General features: G+C 42.7%; 3 protein-coding genes across 8 annotated transcripts in view; 2 read left to right on the forward strand and 1 right to left on the reverse strand.

The window, feature by feature from the left end:
* The window catches only part of LOC117401072 (SPRY domain-containing protein 3), a 40601-nt gene extending 39609 nt beyond the window's left edge, over positions 1-992 (reverse strand). For 3 of the 4 annotated variants that reach the window (XM_034001508.3, XM_034001510.3, XM_034001509.3), the window contains exon 1: positions 867-992. The gene's annotated coding sequence lies outside the window, so the exon portion shown is untranslated. The remainder of the gene's footprint in view (positions 1-866) is intronic. The other variant, XM_034001511.3, reaches the window with a different exon arrangement.
* A 5-nt stretch (positions 993-997) lies between these two features.
* LOC117966947 (insulin-like growth factor-binding protein 6) lies at positions 998-8474 on the forward strand. Of its 2 annotated transcripts, none has more exons than XM_059013354.1 (5): positions 998-1103; positions 4634-4960; positions 7082-7149; positions 7386-7505; positions 7988-8474. In XM_059013354.1, exons 1-5 carry the CDS (start codon positions 1076-1078, stop codon positions 8099-8101), a joined length of 657 nt encoding a protein of 218 aa, XP_058869337.1. In that variant the 5' UTR covers positions 998-1075; the 3' UTR covers positions 8102-8474. The 2 variants fall into 2 exon arrangements, with proteins under 2 accessions (XP_058869337.1, XP_058869336.1); XM_059013353.1 differs by lacking the exon at positions 998-1103 and adding an exon at positions 1142-1391.
* Positions 8475-10115: 1641 nt separating this feature from the next.
* On the forward strand, positions 10116-20301 carry LOC117967106 (sterol O-acyltransferase 2-like). Of its 2 annotated transcripts, XM_059013430.1 has the most exons (16): positions 10116-10214; positions 11716-11817; positions 12793-12851; positions 13480-13619; positions 14247-14306; positions 14843-14950; positions 15285-15567; positions 15878-15953; positions 16297-16381; positions 16464-16509; positions 16624-16753; positions 17281-17378; positions 17952-18050; positions 18155-18290; positions 18879-19024; positions 19303-20301. In XM_059013430.1, the coding sequence occupies exons 2-16, from the start codon at positions 11730-11732 to the stop codon at positions 19351-19353; spliced, it is 1605 nt and encodes a 534-aa protein (XP_058869413.1). In that variant the 5' UTR covers positions 10116-10214; positions 11716-11729; the 3' UTR covers positions 19354-20301. The 2 variants fall into 2 exon arrangements, with proteins under 2 accessions (XP_058869413.1, XP_058869414.1); XM_059013431.1 differs by lacking the exon at positions 18155-18290.
* The last annotated feature ends 290 nt before the right edge of the window (positions 20302-20591 follow it).

A 20591-nucleotide genomic window follows, 5' to 3' on the forward strand; every position in this document is an offset into this window, starting at 1 on the left:
GGAGGGAAATGCGACTCCCGATCTTAACAGTGCAGGGACGGAAATAAGACTCCAGTCCTGGTTTTACTGTGAGTTTAATGAGACACATCCGAGCATGTTGCCTGTACAATGGGGCTTATCAAGCTCCTTGTAAAACTTGGATTCGGGTTGAAACTGCTATGCAATAGGTTGCAATACTTCCACATCTGAACTACCATCACCCTGATGATTCATTAAATAAAAACACACACACGCCAGGTGTAACAGATGAAATGAGACAATTAACTACTTCAGGGTCTGGAATGCAGGTTTAATCGGTTCAATTAAACAATTGAGAATTGATTGCCACCCCTGTGCTGGAGGCTGTTGACAGCATTAGAATGATTTGGTGCAGTCAGCCAACAGATAAAGCAAATGCCAAGAGCGTGCAACAGAGTTAAAACGATTAAGAAAGTAGGTGAGGCTTTGTACGGTGTATTTCTACTAACGTCGCAAACCTAAATACATGGCTTACTAATATAATTGTGTACTGAAACATTTTTATTTTTTAAAAGTACAACACTTAAGTTAGATTAGTTTTTAACTTGACGTCTAAGTTATCTTGCATGGGTAGGGACTGTTTACATGCATTACGTCACTGGTATAAAAGCAGACACTATTTAAAAATAAAAAAACACGCCTTTTTTTTCTAAATTCTGTGAAACATGTAGTAAAGTATTGCGTGCGGTGATTAATCAAAAAAAATACAAGGGCTTCGGGTTCACAACAAACTCGGTCATGTAGTTTCTTATCAACATACGGTATCATAAAATCATGAGAGGGAAAAACAACCCGCCACGGTGTTTTTAGACGCAGTTAATTTACTAACGCTATTTACTGTGTCGTACCTTAGTCTGCCCGGTGGACATTTATCGCCTTCAGCCTCGAGTTTTGTTTCGTTTACTCCTTTTCATGAGTTTCAGTCTCCATTAAAAACAACTCTGGCCGCCTCGGCGCTTCCTGTTGACGTTACCCTCACCGACGACGTCACTCAACTTCGGCTGAAGAGACGAACCAACCGGCGCTGGCGCTCACGGAGTGACAGCGCTCCCGGCCAATGAGGGTAGCAGTAGCGTGGCGTGGAGGTAGTGTGGTTTTTTTTTGTGGCGTTTTTGGTTTACCTCGGTGTTTGTCTCGTCAAGGTTCATCAACATGTCATACCGCGTTTAAAAAACGCAACATGAAATAACACGCCACATTTAAAAACTAGATATGGCACACCTGAGCTTGTTACCTATACACTGTGGTCAAGCAAGCTCATAGTAAAACCTGGAATGGATGACAGTGCTATGCAATGGGAGTCTTGCTGCCATCCCTGCCGTCTGTGTTGAGTTCTTGTTTCCCAAACACAGTGAAAGCATGGCAATGCGTAGGTCAGTATTGTATGTCCTTTTTAATGCAGCTACCACTGTTCTAAACGTTTCACATACTATAGCATGTTATAGACCGCGCAGTACCTTTCAGCCAATCAGAGCGCACGTTTCGCCTTCAGCGTTCCTTAACACCTCATGGAGAAACCCTATTCGTGACATCGCCCATAGTAACAGCATGTCAAAAGCGTGTTAAAATCTTACATGGTGTAACCAGGCTTGCAAAGTTTAGCACCAGAGAGTCTACTTGTGCTAAATTATCAAACCCTGCCCTGATCAAGCCCCACCCCCCTACCCCTCACAACTTCCCACGCGACACCAGCCTTCTCTCCTGTGATGAGAGTGGGGTGGGTCATGTGAGTAGTTTAGACCCATTGTCATCTCTGGTTGCTAAGGAATAAAAAAAATAATTTAAACATGTCTACTGGTGCCAGATTTTAATTTGAGGTACCCTGGTGCTCGAATCTGGTGCCAAATTTGCCCCCCTGGTATAACTGTGGAAGTATGCCCTGCAAATTTTATAAAGGCTAGTTTTGTACCCAGACTCACAGCGGCTGCAGGGAAGCTGCAGCTGCATGGAAAGAGGTGGCAGAGAAGTCTGCAATGGAACATGGAAAACCCGTGGTAAAGGGAACATCTGAACTCACAAGCCATCTATCAAATGTGTACCGTCCTGCCCTGAAGATCAGTGAGGTCATGTGTAGCTCCCCCCCCAGGGAGAGCCTGTGGTTCCACACAAGCACGCGGAAATCAAAATGAAACTCAGGAAATTAAAGTGATGGAGGAGGAAAGGGAAAAAAACTAATGAGTAATATAACAAATGCAGAGACATCAAGGCTCTGGCTTATTGAATGGAAGAATCCTATGATAAAATGAACGGCGGTCTGGGGGGGGGTGTTAAATAAACAGAAAAAAGCAGTCGAGAACAAGGAGAAATGCTAATATTGTTATAACAAGGTCTTGTTAGCTCAGCTATTGGCAAAGGAGCCGTGCAGATCATCATCAGAACAGCTTGAGCTCCTCTGAGCCTTGGAAAGCATTGTATTTCCAGGGGCTACATTATTATTTGTTTATTTAGCAGACGCCTTTATCCAAGGTGACTTACAGAGACTAGGGTGTGTGAACGATGCATCAGCTGCAGTGTCACTTACAACTACGTCTCACCCGAAAGACGGAGCACAAGGAGGTTAAGTGACTTGCTCAGGGTCACACAATGAGTCACTGGCTGAGGTGGGATTTGAACCGGGGACCTTTTGGTTACAAGCCCTTTTCTTTAACCACTGGACCACACAGCCTCCTATACATTGCGCACAATGGTAAAAGCAGAGCACAGCAAAGTATGTGGCAGACGGGGAAATACTGTAGGGATGGTAAACACAGTAAATAAACCAAACAATAGCACCCAGACGGAATCATTCTCAGCCAGGGTATCGCGATTATGGGCCCTGTGTGTGTGTGTGTGTTTTTTGTTCATTGAAATGTAGTTTGATATTCATTAAACTGCTCCACACTGTGGTTGGTTATATTTAGGTTTCATTTCTGTTGAATACAGCAGGTTGCTGTCTCCCTTTGGTATGCTGAATTGAACAGCAATCTTGCCCACGATGCCCCTCGGCCAGTCTGGACCAGTTTGAACATGCCTCTGTGGGGTTAAAGACGGTTTGTTATTTTAATAGCAGTGTGTGTGTGTGTGAATCTAAAGTGTGGGTGTCTGCCTCATACTGTCTCTATTACACATTCATCAGCAATGATGAGTCATATAACCCAATAGACCTTATAAACAAATACAAAACTTTGCATTAGACTGCATACGATTTCACATACTCTTGGTTACTTAGCTGTTTGGTTTCTGATGAAGGCACTAGCCGAAAACGTTTTGGTAACTTGATGTGATCGATGCTAAACTAAACAGCCAACTTCCGGAGCAAAGACAGAACTTGGAAGTGTGTGTAGCAGCTGACCTTTACAGAATGTAAACTAACTGGACAGCCAGCTCGGTCTGCAGCCATCAGCTACCGGTTCCGCCTGTTCCCACTCTCTCGAACCATCTTACTGTTCTAATGCATTTTACATGTTTCTCTTAATAAAATGCATTCAAAGCAACGGGTACTGTACTGGGGTCAGGAGAGTTTGAAGGAAGTATCGTTTTTTTTAAAGGTTAAGAACAGCTGGAGGAGCAGATTGTGTACAGAACATTTCGGAAGAATTTAATCATTCAGGTTTCTGGTATTCTTAGTATCAAATTTGATTGCGACACATGTGTGCTTCCCAGTGCTACTGGCGCCCTTTAATGAATGCCAAGTGAAGCTGTGGCCAAAAGTTTTGCATCACCTAGAATTTTTTTGGATTGAGGCATCATTTAAAAATAAGTATATGGGGGGTGGGGGGGGGGGCAAAACAGGGTAATTTTATCTTGTTGGGCACAAATCCATAAACATGTATTTCTATTGGTATAGTCTGTATTCATATGCTGGCCAGCTGTTGTTGGGAATCGGCCATTCTACTGAAAATATATATTATTTGCTACAGGGCCACAGTGTGGAGTAGTGGTTAGGGCTCCGGACTCTTGACCGGAGGGTCGTGGGTTCAATCCCAGGTGGGGGACACTGCTGTTGTACCCTTGAGCAAGGTACTTTACCTAGATTGCTCCAGTAAAAACCCAACTGTATAAATGGGTAATTGTATGTAAAAATAATGTGATATCTTGTAACAATTGTAAGTCGCCCTGGATAAGGGAGTCTGCTAAGAAATAATAACACAAAAACAGTCATAAGTTTTGAATAGAGCTATCTTTCCAGTGTTGAAAGGGTTAAAACATTTCCCTTGCAAGCTGCAACAGCAGAGTTTCAAAATGCAAATGCATGCAAACTAAATATTACAACAGCGATAAATAAAAAAACTGACAAGTTCAGTTCGCTGGTAAAAAAAATATAATAATTAATCATTCTGTTAGTTCAGCCCAGTGAGGTGTCATAAGCACACATCCACCTCCTTTTAGAAAAAGAAAAAAAAAAGGGGGGTGACTCCCTCATTGCCTGATGCATTATTCAGATTCTGGGGCAGGGCAGCACACACTCAGCCTATTTAAAGTGACAGCCTGAACCGAGGAAGTGTGAGTCTGAGATTTTGGATCCAGTTGTAGCAGTCTGAACAAGGCAACAGCAACCAGCACTTCTAAACGGCAGCTGCAGCTCTCTCTCTCTCGCTCTCTCTCTCTCTCCCGCTCTCTATCTCTCTCTCTCCAGCACAAAGCATGTCTGTAGTGAGCCAGCCTCTCGTTGTGCTGCTGCTTCCCCTTCTACTCCCCCTGTGCTGGGCCAGGGCTGCCAGACCAGCTCAGGACTGCCCCTCCTGCCAGGGCCCTGGGGCAGTGCCAGGGAAGAAGGCTGTGGAAGGAACCAGGACGATGGGGGAATCCTGCGGAGTCTACTCCTCTGGCTGTGCCCCTGGGCTGCGCTGTGTGCCCCGTCTTGGGGAGGGAAGCCCCCTGCAAGCCCTGCTACATGGGAGAGGTGTCTGCACCAGGGTGTCTTCACCAGGGAAAGTTGACTATGCCACCCAAACACAGCCAGGTACTGTAGTCCTTGGAGGTAAAACTGCTAGAAGTCAAACAGGCAAACATTTCAGTGCTTTCTTCAATGTACTCTACACCTTTTACCTTTACATTAAAAAAAGTTTTTATATTAAGAGTAAATTGTCTACAGATTTGCTTAAATCTCCCGAATCACTCGCTGAATTCAATTGCCTGTTTGAAACGACTAAAGAAATGTCATTGCTTATTGTTTAAATTGCTAGAACTTACATTTTCTTTACTTGTGTTTCTGGAACAAAATGCACGCTATTAGGAACTAGCTTCTGATAATGAACGCAGGGTCTAGTCTTAAGCTGTTGTTTGTTCCTAGTGTTTGTAACATTAATACTGAACTATAACTCTGTAACAAAACAAACCAAGAGTTAATTAAAGAATGCAGGAAACGCTTTGAAAATGTGGCTCTGCATCAGGAAACAAACTCTTTGGCTACAGCAAGAATCTGTGTAATTAAGAGGCAGGGAGGAGAGGAATGCACTACAAAAAAAAAAAGCTTTTATGAAGAGAAAACCCAAAACAATCAGGTTTATCTGTTTCAGATTCAGGTAAAATTTAGAAATACTGATTTTGTTTGAGCCCGACAAACGTTTTGACTAGAAGTCTTTCTCAATGTCTTCAAAAAAAAGAAACTGATACAGTCTTCCAGTGGAAACGTTTGGCACGGACGGATTGCTATTCTAAACAGCAATGGTGTCGTATGCTGTGGGTTTACTGTATGTAGCCCAATTGGCTTTGTTTGAACACAGTGTCGTTGACACACTTTGCAGACCAAACAGGCAGGTGCGAGGGAGAGAGCTGTGAGGTTAGAGCTTCACAGAATGCATTCCTAGATGGATACAGCGCAGCAGTATCTAGAAATGTCAAATTGAATTCTAAATGTATTTATTTAATCAGGATATAACCCCTGAGATATCCAGCAAGAAATGACATTGTAAAATCAACGGCCGAAAAAGAGCTTGGTTGTGTATGAAGGCAACGAATTCCCAAGATAAGATTTACAACCCTGATGATATACAGACCTAAAGAGGCGTTGAAAGCCTGACAGTCAAACAAAGCACAGATGGGGGTTGTCTAACTTTGTGCTAAGATTGTGGTGAGGGAAAAAACGATGAGAAACTCAAGTCAAGTAGACAAGAGTTTCGACCAGTGCTTTTTTAGTGCACCAATGCTGGCGAACGCAGGGCAAAGCGTGGTATGCAAGTGTATTGAGCCTGTGGTAAAACACAAATACAGGCTCCTGTAAACTTTTAAAAGACTTCTAAACCTCCCCTGGACTATAAAAGTTTCCCCTAGCAAAGTATGACAGCGCATAGTGAGAGCATGGTAAAGCACAGGTAAGCATTGTAAAGCCCAGAGAGTTATGGTAAAGCAAATTTAAAAGCACGGTAAACTACCATGGGGATGGAAACTATAAAAGGACCATGCGAATGTGTTGTGGTAAACATTGAAAAGGCTCAGTGAGCTTTTATCCAGGCGCTTTGCAAATGATTTCCCATCCAAATCGCTTAGGCTTCCACACTTCTTTCTGGTCACTTTGACCCGGGTTAATGCCCGTTCATTCTGCCTCCATCACACTGTAGACACCCTCAGGACACTCGTGGGCGTCCTCTGTGTACGGAGAGAAAGCATTACGAGTGAAGTGGATATAGGGTTTCTTGTTTGGTTTTGTTTTGTTGCTGAACTGTACTGTGCTGCTAAACCTGCTTCATCAAGCATAACTAAGTGCATCTTACTCCCCCTGCTGGCTAGAATTAATAACTGCAATAACTGTGGTCTTTGGTAGAAGCAGGTTCAGTCTAAATGAAACATAACTTTTTTCTTTTTTCTGCTGCAGTTTTTGATCAGTCTTTTGCTTAAAGATGTTTCACACCTGAAAGAAACAGAGAGACGGACGCTAGTAAAGAAAATGATGCAAGTTTCAGCAATTTAAACATTAAGAATTATGACTTGTTTGTGCTCCAGAACGTTTCTGGTCACTGCCAGTTCGCAAGCAGTTGGCGAGCACGAGGGAGATTTTGTGCGTGTGTGACGTGATGTAATGTAGTGTCGTTTAATATAATTTATAATGTAACGATGTATCTGACACGTTCTGTTTGCTGTCCAGGTGGAATCCTGCCCCATAATAACCACACGCTGCTGAACTCCAGCGCAGAGGAAGGGACTATCGAAAAGGTAAATGGAGCGTGGAAAAGGACATAACATACACGTGTTACCGTTTTGTTTACATCAGCTAAGGCAGTTAAATCTCATTTTTTTTAAACAGCCACCTCCAGCTACTCTCTATTCAAACACTAAACCAATTCAAGCTGTGAGACTGTCCCGTTTTGTATTCAGTTTGTGACTCTTTTCAGCCACACAGAACGGACAGAGCTGCTTTTAAATAACAAAGTTCCCGACTTGTTTTGCAGGCTCCCTGCGGGCAGCACTTGGAGGCTGTCATGCAGGCGCACAAACTGACCGTAATCCGTCATGTAAAAGACATGTACATACCCAACTGCGACCCAAGAGGATTCTACAGAAAAAAACAGGTGAGAAATACGGGCTGTGTATCCCTGTGCCACCCATATGAATAGCACTGCAACACCATGAATCAGTGGACACTGAATCCTTAGCAGGGTGTGGCTCTTCAATGTAGTTTGCCTTTAAAAAGAAGCCAGCTTTGTTCCTGTTTTTAAAACCCTGGCTGTATGCAGATTTGCTACTGCAGGGATGGAACTAAGACTCCTTTTGCTTAGCAGTTTTTATCCAGTCCAGGTTTTACTACAAACTTGATCAGCCACAGTGTGTATAGGTAACAAGCACATGGGTGTGTCTTATTAAACTCTTAGTAAAACCAGGAATGGATCAAAGAGCTTTACAATGGGAGTCTTATTTCCAACCCTTTGCTGCTAAACGCAGTTAAACAGACACTCTTTGTGTGTGTGTGTCTGCGTGTGTCTGCGTGCATGCGTGAGTGTGTGCGTGTGTGCACGTCGGGTTGCATTGTGACGGTTTCCTCTTGGTTTTACAGTGCAGATCATCAAAAGGCATGCGGAGGGGGGTGTGCTGGTGCGTCAATGAATTTGGACACCCCCTCCCAGGACAGAGCAGAGGAGAGGCTTCCCTGAAGTGTGATGGAGAGTGAGGGAGGAGGAGAGGAGCTGAACACCTCATCACCTAACGTATCACATTCTCTCTGCATTGCACATTTCATTGATCTTTCACGAGGAGAGTTAGGAGCCTCACGATCTCGACTATTTTCCTAAAACTGACATTTTTATATAGAACAATAATATTAATGATGGTAATAATAATACCACATGTTTATTCTTAATTTATTCTCGAATCAAATATATATAATGTTCTTTTTTATGATGTTGTTATTATTATTTTTTTATTATTATTATTATTATTACAAATATCTTCATGTAATGGCCTCCAGGAGATTCAAACACATTTAAAAATAATAATTATTGTATAGATCGAAGAAGTAAAAAAAAAAAAAAAAAAAAAAATTATTGTGAACAAAAATAGTATTTGTTTTCATTTTTTGATTTCCAAGTTGGTACCTTTTTTAAAAAAAAAAAAAATATCCTGACCACGAAAAATAACATACCTGTGGAGACAGCATGGCAACGCAATTCTCTTGGGTTTCTTCTCCTATAGGTGGCGCTGTGGCACAAGCGCATACCTAAAACAGAACCGAATGCACAGTACAGTACAGTACAGTACAGCAGACTCTAATTCATAACTGTTAACCGCTCAAAAGTGATGCATTTAGAAATAGTAGATGAAACTGGGAGTCTTTCTCCATGTCTTCATTATTTTGATATTTCTACAGTAGAGTCTACTATAATGCCTCGTCTTCTGTTTTATCACTTTATCCAGAAATCAGTAACAGCCCTTTGAATAATAATTTTAAAAAAACAAATACAGAGAGAACTGTACATGTTTTAAACAGTTAGCACACCAGGGATGGAAATAAGACTCCTATTGCATAGCAGTTTCACTCATTCCACGTTTTCATACGAGCTTGATTAGCCACGAGTGTATCGATAAAAAAGCTCAGGTGTGTCTTATTAAACTCAGCGTGAAACCAGGAGTGGATCCAACTGCTATGCAACGGGAGCCCATCCCGGATGTCATAATTGCATTTTGTACAGCCGCTGTCTGCATGCATTTATTATGACAGCAGCGTGTCTCTGACTGTATGAGTCGACCCATACTAGTTGCAATGAGATTCTGTTGTATCTTAAAGTAAAATAGTATTTCAATGAGATAAGCGTGGTTGTAAAATACATTACGAATGCTGCAATTTTTAAAACAAATCATAAAGCATATTTTGCTTGAAACATTCTTTTTTTTTAAAAGATACTGTACATAATATATAAATGCACTTAATACCTTTTAAAATGTATTTTCTTTATTTTTATTTTATTTCAATGTTACATTTTAAAAAGTCCAGATTGTCATGCTTCCAGATATGAGCGCACGGCTCCAGTTTGGCCCGTGGTGCCGGTTCTGTTTTGCGGTGTCTTTTCAGAGCGGTCTCGGCTACAGCTTTGGAGTGATGGAGATCTGCATATACTGTACAGCCTGAAGCAATTGCATCTTTTTATCTAAAAAACAACTCCTACACAGAGCTGCAGGGTGTCGTTTGAATTATTGTTTAATTTATATGCTTTTTGTAATGCAATCAAATGCTGACCGTAGGTTAGGACATAAATATGTTTTTTGAAAATTCCGTTTTGCTGTTTTTAATAAAGAAATAAATTATGAAGAAAACTCCTGTCTTTTGTGTGTGCGTGCGTGCGTGCGTGCGTGCGTGTGTGTTTGGTGCATTGGAAATTGTCGCACTGGTGTATGCTGGTCGGAGCTGGTGGCTTGCTGGTTTCCTGCTGGTCATACTGGTTCCGAAGATTTGGTGATGGTTGATGAACATGGTCCAAGAAAAATCCATTAAAAATCCCTTTTGTTCTAAAATCTGCCAGTCTCCACTCCTAAACTCATGTATTTGCTATAAACCTTGTCTGGGTTTTATATAGTAGCCATTATTTCAATAGCGCTCAAGTTGGATACTGGGATACTGCCGGTTATCGAGGGCTGGGTCCTCCTTGGTAAGCAATATTAAAAATGATTACCAAAGCAGGGTCAGTACTTCCTCGCACTGATACTGAGGGCAAAGATTATTCTTCAGTCCCCAGTTCTGAAAGGAAAGCCAGCGCACCGTGAACAGAGGCAGGCGCAGGGGTTGAACTGTGAGTACGACTTTAACAGACTTTACCATGGGACCTTTCCACATTATACAGCTCGGCGTTTATCATAGTTTTACACTGTTTTAAGATGCATGTCTGTGCAGGGTTTGAAATTTGTTTTATTCCTGTAATACAGTTGAAATAAGTGGAGCATTGAATATAAATGGACTCTGTATTTTGTTCAGCAAATGAGCATAGAAATTCAATGTTTCAGTGTATCAGAAATTAAACGAGTCTTTTAATCAATGTGTAGTTCAGCGTGACATTTTTGTTTTTCACTCGAACACACTTCCAGCGGTCTGTTATTCTAGCTAGTTGTTTGTGTGCGCTCTCTAGTTTATCGGAAAACAAAACCTTGGGCACAAGTTACAACCTCGCCTTTTCAAATCTCTTTCCCACAAAGATCAAATTCCACAGACGATACTTCTTGCAGCAGTTGAAGTTCATTGCCTCGTTACTTCTCTAAATGGCGTTTCTGTTATAACGTTTGTATTACTAGACTGTGTTCCTTAATTCAACAGGGTCTTAACCTCTAAAGAACGATTGAAGGTTGATTCATTGCAACTTGCAATGCTTTTAAATTCTGTTGAACCTTTGACTGCTGACCTAATGAGATAGGAATTATTATGACAGTAAAGCTAAGTGAATGATTGACGAAGTCTCCGTTCCACGTTGTCATACGGACAGCCGCTTCTAGTTCAAAACAACTAAAATCAATAACTTGCTGTGTGGAGATTTGTTGTGATTTTTTAAAAATAATTGCATTTAGGTATCCTCCACTTTTAAGATCATTGAAATAGACCCAGGGAATCACAGAACAGCCAGACCAATCTTGCGATCAGTTTGATCCCTTTATCTAAAAGACGCCACCTACAATATTATTCAGGTGAAAGTAGAAAAGAGAGATTGATATTTACATTCAGAGGTGGCATCAGAACTTTAACAAACGTAACCCATTTTGAATCACTGCAATTCTAATGCAAGAGGGAAAAAAGCTGTGTTGAAAAATTGCCCTTATCCAGGACAACTTACAATTGTTACAAGATATCACATTATATATTTTTTTTACATACAATTTATACAGTGGGGTTTTTACTGGAGCAATCTAGATAAAGTACCTTGCTCAAGGGTATAGCAGCAGTGTCCCCCTCCGTGGGATTGAACCCACGACCCTCCGGTCAAGAGTCCAGAGCCCTGGCTTTTATTATATTGACTAAATATAATAAATACCATTGCTGCCCTTGTGCTCCCATTGCCCTAAATACAGTGTGGTTTACAGTGAGTGCAAATACTACAAGAATACGATATGAGATAAGAAGTAACAAGTTAGGATTAAGACCCTTTGCATCTGCAATGCCATATTAGTAGATACTCTTGTCTGATATTACACTAGTCATTTGCCCTTGCTGGTGAAGGACGCAGTGTTTAGATTGAGTATCTCCAGTGCAGACCCAAGGTCTGTGAGCGCTGGCTATTCACACGCAGCGCAATGCTCTGCTTTCAGAGAGGAGATGAGAGATGGCAGCCGAGGAGACATCCAGTACACTGAGGCAGAGGAATGCTAAAGCCCCCATGAGCCAGACTGAAGAGGATGCTTCACCAGCCAGTGAGTAAACTACGCTGCTCTTGTTAAAGTTGGCCTTGCTTTCACTGTGCTGCTGTTACACTTTGCAATGCTTTTACTGTGGGAAACTTTTATAAGGGTTAGTTTGCCATGGTTTGTTTTTTTTAACATGCTTTACCAGACCTCTCTGTGCTTTACAATGCTTCCCTATGCTTTACCAGACCTTGCTGTGCTTTGCAATGCCTCCCTATGCTTTCCCAGACCTCTCTGTGCTTTACAATGCTTCCCTGTGCTTTACCAGACCTCTCTGTGCTTTACAATGGTTCCCTGTGCTTTACCATACCTCTCTGTGCTTTACAATGCTTCCCTGTGCTTTACCAGACCTCTCTGTGCTTTACAATGCTTCCCTGTGCTTTACCAGACCTCTCTGTGCTTTACAATGCTTCCCTATGCTTTACCAGACCTCTCTGTGCTTTACAATGCTTCCCTATGCTTTACCAGACCTTGCTGTGCTTTGCAATGCCTCCCTATGCTTTCCCAGACCTCTCTGTGCTTTACAATGCTTCCCTGTGCTTTACCAGACCTCTCTGTGCTTTACAATGGTTCCCTGTGCTTTACCAGACCTCTCTGTGCTTTATAATGCTTCCCTGTGCTTTCCCATGCTGTCACTGTGCTTTATTACACTTTGCAATGCTTTTACTATGGGAAAGTTTTGTAAGCGTGGTTTCCCTTATAAAAGTTTGCTGTGGTTTATCACACCACAATGCAATTGCATCATAGTTTTTGCAACGAAAAAAAGACGTGTGCTGGTGTATATACATCAGAATTCGGTTTGCATCATATTTTGGTAAGTTGCATTTGCAAAACCATTTGTCATGTTCGCTGCATACGCATAAAAATGTGGGTTTGACACAATCTCCGTAACTTAATACAGAAGGATGTTTAGGTCCCCAAAGTGGAAATGAAGGTGCAGGATCTAAGCCAAGTTAACTGTGCTTGCATGTTTTTATTTGAAAGGTAACGAGGAGCACATAGACAGTGCAGGGGGGCTGATACAATGGAGGAGACACATGGAGGTAAGAGTCTGCGAAAGAAGCAGAGATACTGTGCAGTATGGAAATAAGACTCCCGTTGCATCGCAGTTTGATCCATTCCTGGTTTTGCTATGACACACCAGAGCTTGTTACCTATACAATGTGGTTAATCAAGCTTGTATTAAAACATGGAATATGTAAATGCTATGCAATAAGAGTCTTATCCAAGCGATAAGAGATGAGTCTAAACCAGTGTGGAATTCACTAGCAGCCCTTATAAAAGGTTTCTTGAAATCAGCACCACAACCTCATTGAACAATAAAAAGGTCATTTATTTATTGATGTCAAAGTTCAAATTTGTTTTTTTTTAATGACCCAGTCTTGAGCAATGATTGCACGGGCAAAAGGCACATTCTCTGAAAGGAATAACAAGTGTCTTCATGATTAAAAAGAAACCACAATACACTACAACAGTCCAGTTCCTAGTAGCTTCTATTTAATGCTGCAACATCATTATGCTGTGTCCACTCAAGGTCCCACGCTCTGCCCTGCGTCCTGCTTTGTAAAACCAACAGTTCTGTGCTCTGGTCCCACAAGTCAAGGCTCTGTGCTCCGGTTGGATTCGGAAGATTACAATGAGCTCCCGCGGCTGTTTGTGATTTCTCTCCAGGATGTCAAGGCGGAGCTGTTGGAGCAGATTCAAGGGCAGCTCAGCGACCTGCTTGAGAAAGTGATCAGCGAGTCGGTGCAGTCTTACTCCCAGCACAGCAAACCACCCGCCAACTCCAATGAAACCGAGGCCACGTCAAGGTACGCTCGAGGCTTTGTCCTGTAAGAGGGAAGGGGCGGGACGAGGGTGTGGTTTCAACCGAGCGACTGCTGTGATTGGATACATTTTCTCAGATTTTGAAGCTCCTTAGCTTGTCGTTTAAAGCCCCTAGTCCAGGGGTCTCCAACCCTGATCCTGGAGAGCTGCAAGGTCTTCTGGTTTTCATTTCAACAGAGCTCTCTGTTACTTAATTGCACCAAGTATTGTCTTAATTAGTCCAGATTAACATGTGTTCCTTTATCCACTGATGATGTAAAGACACCTATAAACCCTGCAGGATGGGGTCTCTCCAGGACCAGGATTGGAGACCCCTGAAGGTTGTCTGTCGGTTGATTATGTCTATTGAGTACTGTGCAGGTACTACCTGTTAAAATGTTTTCAGTATAAGAAAAGTGGCCGTTGTTTTAGTACTGCACAGTGGAGCAGATAACTGATTGATGCTCTTTGACCACGTTGTTGAGGCAGGGATCCTTTCAGACCCAGCTTGACAAAGTTCTGAGATCAATCAGCTACTAGGAACCGAGCGAGCTTAGATGGACCGAGTGGCCTCCTCTTGTTCGTAAACTTTTTATTTTTATGTTCTTATGTGCCTGTGTTCTTCGTTACAGGAAGCAGCGGCTTTCTTCAGAGCAGGGGAAAGTGTTTCTGGAGAGACGGTCACTTCTTGAGTAAGGATGTCAGCAGAAGCAGCTGGTTTTTCATTACAGAAAAAATGAGTTTGATCAATATTCACAATAAGCCAGATTCTTCTCGCAGAGGAGGTAACTCAAGGAGGCTTGGGGGTCCAGTGGTTAAAGAAAAGGGCTTGATACCAGGAGGCTCCACCCACTGACTCCCTGTGTGTGACCCTGAGGAAGTCACTTCACCTCCTTGTGCTCCGTCCTTTGGCTGAGATGTAAAACAAACGAGGTCCTTTTGTAAGTGACTCTGCAGCAGCAGTTGTGATGCATAGTTCACCCCCTAGTCCCTGTAAGTCGCTTTGGATAAAAGCATCTGCTAAATAATAATAATAATGTTTAATCCTAGAAACAGCATCTTTGATATAGATGGCATTGAAATAGCTATTTATAAGGATGGTTAAAATCCTAGCGCATGTGAACCTAAATCAGAGACTTTGCCAAACGAACTCGAAAGTCCAGCCAAGCACAGATTAAGTGTGCTGCTCTTATTGGCTGATCATGTTCCGTCTGCATCTGTGTTGCAGTGAGCTGTTTGAAATCAATCACATCCGCACCATCTATCACATCTTCATCGCCATGCTGTGTGTGTTTATCATCAGCACCGTCGCAGTGGACTTCATAGACCAAGGCAGGTAAGAAGAAATCATTTTCATAATCATTTTAATAAGCGTTACCAAATGCAATGCTTACCTGTGCCTTAGCACGCTTTCACTATGAGCAGGGTCACCATATGACCACTAAGACAGAATGGGACATCTTGGGCTTTTTAACTCGCACCCCAATTAATTCTGTTAAGTGTAATCCAACTGTGAAAGGTACCTGAGACAGGTAATGAGAATCTTTATAAGGGTGGACAGCACTGCTGTTTGGTTTCATAAAGCTGGTTTCACAAAGCTGGTTTCATAAAGCTGGTTTCACAAAGCTGGTTTCACAAAGCTGGTTTCATGTGTTGTCTTCTTGTCCCAGGCTGGTGCTGGAGTTCGATCTCCTGTTCTACGCTTTCGGACGCTTCTCTACAGTGGTGTTTGCCTGGCTCTGCATGTGCTCCTACACTCTGGTGGTCCCCTACAAAGCGCTGTGCCTGTGGGGGGGTCACTACCACTCGGTCCGGTTCCGGGGGGGGTTCACCTTCGTGGTGGGGTCCCTGGTGCTGGCCTGCCAAGCCTGCGTCCTGGGGGTCTACCCCATCTACGTAGTGGTTCACTACAAACTGCCCCCAGCCTCCAGCTTTATCGTCATTCTGGAACAGGTAACGCCCTTACTAGAGTAAAAGAGATGCCAGGATCAGAGCCTCTCAATGAACAGAACACGCTGGCACCCTAAACGCTGGCACCTTAAACGCTGGCACCCTAAACCCTGGCACCTCACTTATGAATCCGCTCGCTGCTCCAGGAACGTTCATAACGCCCCCCATTGTACAGAATCAGTTCCACACAGCATTAATCCACAACTGCTGTTTTAATTTGACAAACAACATAAGAGTCATTTCAAGGCTGCCAGGATCGTTCTCAGTAGTTTTTAGTAAGGGGACGCGTTCTGTTTTTATTATTTCATTGTAGATTCGATTCATGATGAAAAGCTACTCCTTCATCCGTGAAAACGTACCGAAAATCATGAAGGCAAAACTGAACCAGGGTGAGTTGAAGTTCACTGAAACTGATGCAGCTCCAGGCTGAATATCTAGGTCCCCTATAGAGGTATTTTTGCACGGTCGGCTTGCAGTCTAATGCTTTTCCCAGGGTTATACTCTGCATTTCCCATACCTGGTTTACCATGTTTATTAATATGCTTTACCATACCTCGCTGTTCTTTACAAGGCTTTATTACACTTTGCTGTGCTTTTACTATGGGGAAACATATATAAGGGTCAACACATTCTCAATGGTATACTATAGATATCTGAAAGGGTTTAGTAACGGGAGCATGAATTCCTTGCTTCCTGTTATTTCCTAACCTGGCATCGTATCTTATTTGACAGGAGAAGCTGCCAAATTGCCTGAGTTCTCCAGCTACCTGTATTTTTTGTTTTGTCCGACTCTAATTTACAGGGATGCTTATCCAAGGTAAGGGGCAGACTGGCTCACAATGCTTTTCCCATCATGACAATTGCTTGCCTCTTAAAAGAACACATCCGTTCATTTTCAGAAATCCACGCATCCGGTGGAAATATGTAGCTCTGAACTTTGCCCAGGTAAGATATTCTAGAGTCCATGCATCTATATATGCATATGTTTCTTACTCCTGTAGGGACAGCCTGCCCATATTAATCAGATTCACGGAAGCTCTCTGTCCTCTCCCTGCTCAGATCCTGGGCTGCTTGTTTTACGGATACTTCATCCTGGTGAGGCTGTGCATCCCAGTCTTCACAAACATGAGCAAGGAGCCTTTCAGCACCAAGACCATGGTCCTCACGCTCTTCCACGCCACACTGCCAGGTAACGCCCCCTGGAGGAAACTCACAGGCTCTGCATCTCCATACCGGAGCCTTTAATCTTGTTATCCTGCTCCGCTCCAGACTTCTGCCTCCTTCAGTGTCTACAGCTGTGGCCAAACATTTAGCATCACCTACAATTTCAGGAAAAAAAAAAAAACTGTACGAACTTAATTTAGATCTTTTATTTAACATCATGTAATCAAAGAAACTACAAAACGATATCGCAAAAAATAAAGTCTACCGGACGCCATAATAGCAGTGCAGTAGTATTTCGTGTTGTCTGTTTTTGCATTAAGAATATGGGGGAAAAACTACAAAGCGGTATGCAATTCAATATGTTAACATTAGCCGGTTTCATTCGACTTTGTGAAGCAAAATGATTAATTCTATAGGGTGATGCAGTATTTGTTGGCCTTAGCTGTGCAGCGATGTTACTGAAGGGGTCAGAAACGCCCTGAGACTCTTGGTTTCAGATCCAGTTGATAGGGGTGTAGATCAATGGACCTCAACGTGTGCTTCTGTTGCCAGGGACCTTCGTGCTACTCCTCTGCTTCTTCGCCTTCCTGCACTGCTGGCTCAACGCATTCGCAGAGATGCTGCGCTTTGCAGATCGCATGTTTTACAAGGTCAGTCACTCAGGCACGCACCCATGTGGGGACCCTGCTTTTCAGTAACCTTATGGCAAAAAAATGAGCACACTGCGGGGTGGTGAACCAGGACACTTTCCTGTTGCATGAATTGAATGACAAAACTGTCCTCCTGTAACGATGTTTTAGAAGAAAATTGTTTCAAACAGGACGATTTTGGAGTAAATGAATTGTCGCAAACTGTGGCCCTCAGCGGTCTGACATCACTGTGTTCCGGACCACTCAGCGGTCTGACATCACTGTGCTCCGGACCACTCAGCGGTCTGACATCACTGTGGTCCGGACCACTCAGCGGTCTGACATCACTGTGTTCCGGACCACTCAGCAGTCTGACATCACTGTGTTCCGGAACACTCAGCGGTCTGACAACACAGTGGTCCGGACCACTCAGCGGTCTGACATCACAGTGGTTTAAATTAATTAAAAGATGCGGTACATTTCTATTGACAAATGAACTCCTGTATGTGTATATATGTATGTGTTATTGGGAGCAGTGTGGATTTCTGAACTTCTAATGGCTTGATTGCTGGACGGCTTGCATCTGTCTTTCAGGACTGGTGGAATTCAACGTCATTCGCCAATTATTACAGGACCTGGAACGTGGTGGTTCACGATTGGCTCTACAGCTATGCTTACAAAGACTTCCTGTGGGTAAGTGCAGCCTGCTGTGCCGCCGTTAAGGTTCAGTAAACCCACAGTAACGCCTGTGTTAATGACTGGTGCTGGTAAAGGCGTGTGTTTTTGTTTTTCTCCAGCTGTGCGGGGGCAGGTTCCGGGGCGCTGCCATGCTGCTGGTGTTCATCACCTCCGCTGTGGTACACGAGTACGTCCTCACGCTGTGTCTGGGGTATTTCTACCCCGTCATGTTCTGTCTCTTCGCCATCTGCGGAGGTGAGACGTCGTGCTCAATCAGACCCGGCTGCTACCCGTTTTTTTTTTTAAGTTTTAGAATGGAAATGGTTTTTCATGTGAACTCTGCATTCCAAGAAGAAGAAATACATGCATTATGAAAGTATTTCAGCTATGGACAAAAGTTTTGCATCACTCTATAGAATGAACTCATTTTGCTTTATGAAGTCGAATGAAACCTGCTGAATAATGTTACCTTAACATATTGAATTACATACCGCTTTGTAGTTTTCCCCATATACTGAAAAATGTGGCATTTTGATAGAAACTACTATTATTGCTTCTGGTAGTCTTTTGAGATCTCATTTTGCAAACCTTTTGGCCACAGCTGTAGCATGGAACTTTGCATAGTGCAATTATATACCGTGATTGTAGGAGTTCATTTAAAAGAAAGCATGATATTTCTGATCAAACAGACCTCGTTCAGTCCTTAACTGTGAGTTTCAGGGACGGGTTTCATCGCGGATTACTGTAAATCGTTTTTGATGAAGCTACTTTTGATAAGTCACACTTTGTGTTTTAAGGTCTGACAGTTTTTTCAACACAGTAACCTTTTTTTCCTTTGAACAGGTGTCTTCAACTTCGCTCTCAATGACAAGAGAAAGGGAGCGGTGTGGAATGTGCTCATGTGGACCTGTCTGTTCATTGGTCAGGGGATCCAGATGTGCCTGTACTGCCAGGAATGGTACGCCCAGATCCACTGCCCAGCCAAAGAGGTAATACCACGACACCCCCCCAGCATGCCACGCGATTCAGATTCCCGACGACACAGGCCAGCGCGCTGTCACCTCATGTCTTGGTACAAAGCTGCGTTCTATGATTCCGACACACAGTCCAACACAAATGTATTTGTACTTTGTCTTAACATTTTCGAACCCTCTCCTCCCTAAAGGGTTAGGTATAGTCACCTCAATGGTGCGAAAGTGTTAAGCAGCTATGATGAGTCTCTCTCTCTCGTTCTCTCTGCTTATCCTCTCTTCTCTTCTCTCTTCAGAAGGGCTTCTGGGAATTCATCACCCCTCGTTCGTGGTCTTGCAGACTGTAAGCAGGGATGGAGCAGACTTGTGTGCTTTTAATAAGGTGTTTTAAAAGTCGGAAGAATGAATCCACAAACACACCCAGCTTCTTGATGCGTAACAACCGACAGCTGTGGCCAAAGGTTTTGCATCCCCTAAAATTTTAGGATTCAGACAATTAAAAAAAACGATATAAATTACAGTATTTCGTGTTAAATCTTTCAATTTTTGTCAGTTTTTCGTTAAGCATACAACGGGACATGTGATTCAATATGTTAACGTAACATTGTTCAGCAGGTTGCAGTCGACTTTATGAAGCAAAATTAGTTCATTCTATAGGGTGATGCTAAACTGTTGGCCATAATGTGAATACAACTGCTTATGATAGAAAAAATCATAGCTTATTTCCACAAGTGTCAGTATCAGATACCAAAGGAGACCGGGCTGACACAGCACTGGTGCAGCGTGGAATTAGGAATGCCCTGTGGAAACGACGTGGCATGCTTTGAGAGTGGCAATGCCAGGCCAGCACTGTGCCACTGTGCCAAGCTCAATACCACACACACTATATTGTGCTTAAAAAAAAAATCAAATGTCTATCACACAGTATCACAGTAAGTTCTTTTATTTGATTGCAGTTTATATGAGTTACACATACAGAAGACAAAGAGACAAAGAATATTTTCAGATATTGCAACCAAATGGGATCATTTTGCACTAACATTTTATGCATTTTTTACATTGCAAGCCAACAGTAGGCTTCAATATATTTAAATATGTTAGCCCACATATTGTATAATATTTTCAATATATTGCACTGTTATTCTGTTAGGGTAAGCACCTTTGCTTTAAACTGACGGTAGTATTGTATCACTGACATTGGAAAACAAATGGATATGTTAATATGAAACATACGGGTATTTTTCTTATGTATTGTACCAGCTGCGTAATAAACACTGAATACTGTTCTATTTAAATGCACTTGATGTGTTTATTGCTTGGAAAAGCGTATTTGAAGGCTGGGACGCGTCAGTTCTTAAGGTCTCCGCCACCTAACAACTTCACCAAGTTGTCATTAGCCCTGTTAGGAAGGGAAGAAACAGAAGAACGTGAATTTGCAAAAGAGTCTGACGCTTTAGGATGGTCTTTCTAAAAAGCCGTCGTTGGAAACGTGTCTCGGTACGCATTAGCATCAAAAACAACCGCACAAGAATGAAAATCATTTTCAACACGAAGTTATTGCAATGGCCAGCGCCCCACCTCCTCT

Source organism: Acipenser ruthenus, chromosome 45 (genome assembly GCF_902713425.1).
Source record: "Acipenser ruthenus chromosome 45, fAciRut3.2 maternal haplotype, whole genome shotgun sequence".
NCBI classification, from domain to species: Eukaryota; Metazoa; Chordata; class Actinopteri; order Acipenseriformes; family Acipenseridae; genus Acipenser; species Acipenser ruthenus.